Genomic DNA, 6,130 nt, shown 5'->3' with positions numbered 1-6,130 from the left:
GGCGTAAATGCGCCTGGAGTGTCCGTATATCGGAAAGGAATTTGGTCCTGCGGCATATACAATCAGCACTAACTGTGCCTCATACACGAAGAAACAGACGTCCTTGTGACAGTAGCGAAAAAAATCGATCCCCTCGGCTACGCCGCTTACATTCATCGCTGTATGTCTCCGTGTGTGTGTGTTCGCGTTTTTCACGGTCCACATTGAATGGGGGAGCGAGTGCGCGGCACATAGTAAACGAATTTTGCCCGGAATATGCAATTATTTCTTTTTTTGCCATCTTGTATATTTTTTCTCGTGAAATGTGTCTTATCTTACCAAGGCGTGTATTTCTTACTCTACCAAAAGTATGTACCAAGGCGCGAGCTAGAGAAGACACGAACATTCGCTGCCTCACGATGACCGAAATACGAGAAGTTACATTGACAACAGCGACTTCACACTGGCGTATCAGAACCGAAGTTTTGACTTCTGAAAAAGTTTTGGATTCAAGAAAAAAAAAGTTCACCCCCCCCCCCCCCTTGGTTTTTCTAATAATCAACTTCTTGCCCCAAAGTTAAAAAATAGACTTTTGAAAGAATACTTTGTCAGGCTAAATTGATATAACGTTTTTTTTTTTAATATCCTTGGTACAGCTCCAATACTGGTCTCGGTAGACGGGAAATGAACCAAAAAGCCTACGGCACTATCTCCTTTCTGCAGATGAAGCCAGGGAAGAATGCCCACCTAGTGGACATGCCAATTTCGGCTGCTGCTGAAGTGCTTATTGGCTGCGCTGGGGTACCAGTGAGAACGAAACAGGCGCCAGCAGCTAGTTCCCTTCTGGCTGGTTCAGCTCAAGCCAATCTGAGGCGGCCGAAATCACTAAGTGGACAAGAGAGAGAGAGACACAGGAGGGCAGAAAAGTCGAAGTGCGCCGATGTACGTGAGCGTGCAATCACCAGCGTTCGCAGGTCCCGGTTAAACCCAACGTGAGGCCGGACGATGCTGCGCTCCAGGGGCCCCCTACTTTCTCCGAGGCCGTACAGTTTCGTGGTCGGTACAAGCGTCACCAGCTGCACGAACCGGGGAGTGTACACCTAGTCGGGACAGGTCGGTCTCGAACCTGTAATATAGTATGCAAACTCATTGCATGTATGCGGTCGTACATACGTACGGTACATACCATACATACGTAGTACATACATACATACATACATACATACATACATACATACATACATACATACATACATACATACATACATACATACATACATACATACATACATACAGTACATGCATACATGCATGCATGCATACATACATCATACATACATACATACATACATACATACATACATACATACATACAGTACGCAACGTGCAACACATACATACATACATAACATACATACATGCTGCAATACAGACCATACATACATACATACATACTACATACATAACATACATACATACATACATACTAATACATACATACATAGCATGCAGAATAGCATGCATACATACATACATACATACCTACATCCATACTACATACATACATACATACATACATACATACATAATACATACATACATACATACATACATACATACATACATACATACATACATACATACATACATACATACATACATACATACATACATACATACATACATACATACATACATATTTTTAATTCCTGGGTTTTACGTGCCATAACCACGATCTTATTATGAGGTACGCTGTTGTGGGGGATCATTACGGGAAACGGAACGTAAAATAACGTGACAAGAAAGGAAGACTTGACAGGCGCTGGGTGCAGTCTTCCTTTCCTTTCTGTCCCATTATTTCGCGCGCTCGTTCCCGTAATGAAGCCATACCAACAAGCTCAAGTTCAGACGTTAACGTGCACCCAATTTACTTTTCGCCCTCCATCGAAATGCGGCCACCGCAGCCGGGATTCGATCCCTTCTTCGCCGTCGGGACACATACATGCATACATAGATCATTGCACAGAATTATGCAATAGAACCATGCCTGTCTGAAGCACCGAGAGGTTTTTTTTTTTTTTTTTTTTTTTTTTTTCAAGCCTGATGCATTGCACTTACAGTTCGCGCATCTATACGTTGGCACGCACGAACCACGTGTTAGCACATTGCTGCACGCGCAGGAACACGTGGACCCAGGAACGTAAGTATAACAGGCAGTAGGATTCTAAAAATCTAGTGTTGCTCTAGACATCGTTACTACCCCACCACGGCGCCGGGGTTTCTCACGTTTACTGCCAGGCGCCCATGTGCACACATATATACTATATATGTGAGCACATATATGTACCGTGTGCACATATACATACTATGCACATATAGTACGCGACCAAGGCCGGGAAAAAAAGGGAAGATGGAGGGGCGGACATTAGCTGACGACGGTTCAGCAAGGCGGGGTTGATTTCGAGTCGAAATTGAAAGCACGCAATGCAAGGAAAACCATCATTTCCAATGCTTACAGTCGTACGCTTCCCGTTCACACCGTAGTTAACGCATCCGTCTTATTGACCTAAGCAGCAATAGAAGGGGACTTTATTGCTAGGACAAGTTCGAATCAGTTGCGAATCAGGAGGCCTAATTCTGCGCAATACGCCATTGGAGCAACGGAGAGCACATTCTTCTTTACCCGTCGTTCACTTTGTCATGTCGTACACTTTACTTTACAAGAGACGTCATGCCTCAAGAATATATTTAAAAAGAAGACTGAATAAAAATGCACCCAAAACTGCAACTTCAATCTCCGTTGTAAATAGGGCTTCACCTAACGCATGGTAGCCCCAGGTGGTGCACCCTTTTCAGGGAAGTAAAAAAATTCCAACCAATCGATATAATACTGTCGGGCGATTTGGTTTGTCAAGACAAAGTGCTATTTTGTAGCAATGAAAAGGGGGTGATAAAATAGACAATGCAAGGCAAGTTGCTGACAGTGTTCTGTCCCATCATGACTTGTCTATTCTGTAGTCACAACTGCGCGCCGGAAATAGCCCATGCACTGAAATTTCCATGCTCACTTTATGAACTGTTGCAATCTCTTTATATTGTTATATTGTGCCCTCTGGAGTCTTACAAAAACGAATCTACGTAGGATTCAAGCCTATTTCATGCGCTAGCAATCTGGTGGCCTCAGTCCAGACTCACGCGGTCCTAAACGTCAAGCTGTGTTATTCGCAGCTTTTTAAAAAACTATACAGCAGGCATCTTTCATATACAGAAAGAGAAATAAAACTCATTCATTCATTCATTCATTCATTCATTCATTCATTCATGTGCTTCAATTCATACACAACACAGGCCTCGCAGCACACATTTAATACACATATATACACACCAAGAATTATGCCTTAACGGCAAGTATTTATCGCAATAATAAATAAATCATATGAATATATAATTTATCTTAAGCCTAAAGGCACCAAACGTGACTTCAGATGTGAACTAGAATAAAATGCAGTTTCTCGTATAAACAGCTAGTGCAAACAGAACGAAGACAAACATCAAGTGAACCAGAACCCTCGACACAAGAAGCACAACTATCAGCCGCATGGTAACTAATACTTAATTAGTCACTCCGTTACTTGCAGCTGTGCAAATAACGATACATGCGTTACTTTCAGGGGTGCATTGCAACTGACAGTTACGCATTTTAAATGAACTGACCGGGTTTTAACGGTACACTAAAAAACAACGTTAAATTAATTTCGACTAGTAAAGCACTCTTTCAACGTCATTTTCACGCGTATGATGAAAAATGTGGAGAAAAGAAAGGCCACTCTTCCCTGTCGTTTCTTCTTTTTTTTTTAATTTCGCTGCCTAAATCTCGCTGCCAACACGTCAGCGTGACGTTAAGGCTTGGAGATATTTTTTCTCGCCTCAGGTCCGTTCTGAGGTAGAAAGTTTTCGAAACCTGCAACCGTTAAGTTTTTCGATGCCAGTATAATTCAACGCAGCCTTATCTTACTGATTTACGACTGACTAAATAGGAAAGGTTACTCTCGCAATTTCATGACGTCATAGCCAGCTGTTGCAGGAACGTCAGACAGGAGTTGCCAACCGTCTTTTCTTGTTTTGCGTATTTTTGCTGGCTTGTCACGCCTTCTCTCGCAGCAAGAGCTGGCGCTTTTGTGACCGTAGAAGGGTAATTTACTAATACTGTCGAACCCGGATATATCTAACACACATGTAACTAATTATTGTGTATATATCCTCTTGAAAGTTCCTGCATAAATTTGTATTTTATATAGCGAATTACCTATATATCGAACTTCTTTGTGATCCCCTTCGGATTCTATATATCGGGTTTGACTGGTACAGCTTCTTAGTGTTTCCCTCTAGGGCATCCCGTGTCTGAAAGCTACATCTTCGGCATGAGGGTAAGCCTTAGTAGAGGACTCCGATCACGTGCTTGATGTTTCTTTAGCGTCTTCTTTGATCTGAGTATGCACGGGCAGCTTTCGTGTCGACTCTGTCACGAATGCGACCGTGGCGGGCAGGAGTCGAACCCGAAACCTCGTGCTCGGAAGCAGAACGCCTATAGCCATTGAACCATAGAGGAGAGTAAGGTTGCGCTTCTTGTGTGCTTATTGGCGTTGCAGTTCGCGTTCATCGTAGTATCACTTGCAGTTTACACCTCATATCCCCCTTGGACACCGACAATTTAGATAGTTACTGAAGTCAACCTATAGGGCTCTTCTTGGGCGCGGTAGAAGCGTGAAGAGCGAGTTGGTACATCAATAGAATTGTCAAGTACGCTTGAAATTTAAGTATAAGCCATGCCACTTCACTTAAATCAACTGCAATATTCATTGACTTAAGCACGCCTGAAAACGCCCGCACGACCGTGGTATATAGGATGCCGGTTCCTCCAATTACCCCCATTCATCGCTTCACATAGTTTTAGGCGCTTTAGTTTTATTTCCAGCAATGTTTGCGGCCAGTTTCAGATACAACCGTTTGCTGCGGCGGCTCACAGTATCTGCCGGTCTCCCGGTCTATAGACCACCATGTCGCCCAGCTTGGTCGTGTACACGGTGACCAGGCGAGATGTGGCCTCGTGCTGATCGGGAACCGAGGGGACGCTGGTGCGGTACAGGTCCTCGGATGACGTTACCTGCGGGCGAGGGTGGGCTTTCTTTATTCGCTTCGCGATTTATTTTACCGTAGCACTTGTTCAAGAACGCCTCACCAGGTTTGAACGAGAAGAAAGGGCACCGAGGGGCCCGATATTTAATAATATTGTATCATAAGAAGCCAACAAACAAATACACCAAGGACACCATAGGGGAAATTACTTGTACTCACTAATTGAATTAAAGAAATGATAAATAAATTGAAATGAAAGTGGATGAAAAAACAACTTGCCGCAGGTGGGGAACGATCCCACGTCTTCGCATTACGCGTGCGATGCACTTACCGATTGAGCTACCGCGGCGCCGTTTTCCCACCCACTTTCTGGGGTATTTATGTTGTACTATTATAACTAATCCTGGGATGGTTAGCCAGCGCCACCACTCATAACCAGAGGAATGTCGCTTTCGGGTGGCGGCCAGGAGAGAATGTGCTGCGGAAAGGGTAGATCGCCTCCATGCACCATGACTTCCAAACATTTTATTTGCTTCTATCTCGGCTAATACTAAATCTCGTTTAAATTTTTTTAGGTATACCGCTCCCAATTTACGCATCGTCTTGCGTACTTCTCGTGAGTATAACACCGAAACTCTGGACGGCGATTAGCGGGTGCCCTGTAAACCATGCGCCGCGATGTTTTATAAATTTTACTCACCGTTAGGCGGGCGATCTCAGGATTGTACAAGGAGGCCGTGACCTCGATCTCCGACGCGTCCTCCGGAAATCCCGACGGCCGCACACGACGCATGAGCGTCGTCATCACGGTGCTCGACGACTCTCTCCTGTGCGTCATCTTGCGAGGAGAGATGTCGACAGTGGTCGAGTTTGTGCAGAACGAGATGATGATCATAGCTCGAGATGAGGCAAGAGTGTGGCTTTAGTACAGAAGGAGAGGGAATGAAGAGCTTGAGAAACATGGTTACAGCCCTAAAGACGAATGAAGGAATAAACACGAAATGCACAGGACGGA

The 6,130-nt window shown here is 44.2% G+C and overlaps 1 protein-coding gene across 1 annotated transcript; it reads right to left on the bottom strand.

The window, feature by feature from the left end:
• Positions 1 to 947: 947 nt before the first annotated feature.
• Positions 948 to 5,912, bottom strand: LOC125945325 (uncharacterized). Its single transcript, XM_049667095.1, has 3 exons — positions 5,816 to 5,912; positions 5,004 to 5,143; positions 948 to 1,105 (listed from the first exon to the last, which is right to left on the bottom strand). The coding sequence occupies exons 1-3, from the start codon at positions 5,906 to 5,908 to the stop codon at positions 1,006 to 1,008; spliced, it is 333 nt and encodes a 110-aa protein (XP_049523052.1). The 5' UTR covers positions 5,909 to 5,912; the 3' UTR covers positions 948 to 1,005.
• Positions 5,913 to 6,130: the final 218 nt, after the last annotated feature.

This window comes from Dermacentor silvarum, chromosome 5 (genome assembly GCF_013339745.2).
Source record: "Dermacentor silvarum isolate Dsil-2018 chromosome 5, BIME_Dsil_1.4, whole genome shotgun sequence".
Classification (NCBI taxonomy): domain Eukaryota; kingdom Metazoa; phylum Arthropoda; class Arachnida; order Ixodida; family Ixodidae; genus Dermacentor; species Dermacentor silvarum.
The sequence above is the reverse complement of the archived record's forward strand: the minus strand, read 5'-3'. Positions and strand labels throughout refer to the sequence as shown.

What these genes read in the sequence shown, in the direction of transcription:
- LOC125945325 (XM_049667095.1), bottom strand. Translation starts at nt 5,908, where the DNA reads ATGCGTCGTGTGCGGCCGTCGGGATTTCCGGAGGACGCGTCGGAGATC. An exon ending in CTGAGATCGCCCGCCTAACG is followed by an intron (nt 5,144 to 5,815) that starts GTGAGTAAAATT and finishes CCTCGCCCGCAG; the next exon opens with GTAACGTCATCCGAGGACCT. An exon ending in CCGGGAGACCGGCAGATACT is followed by an intron (nt 1,106 to 5,003) that starts GTGAGCCGCCGC and finishes ACTATATTACAG; the next exon opens with GTTCGAGACCGACCTGTCCC.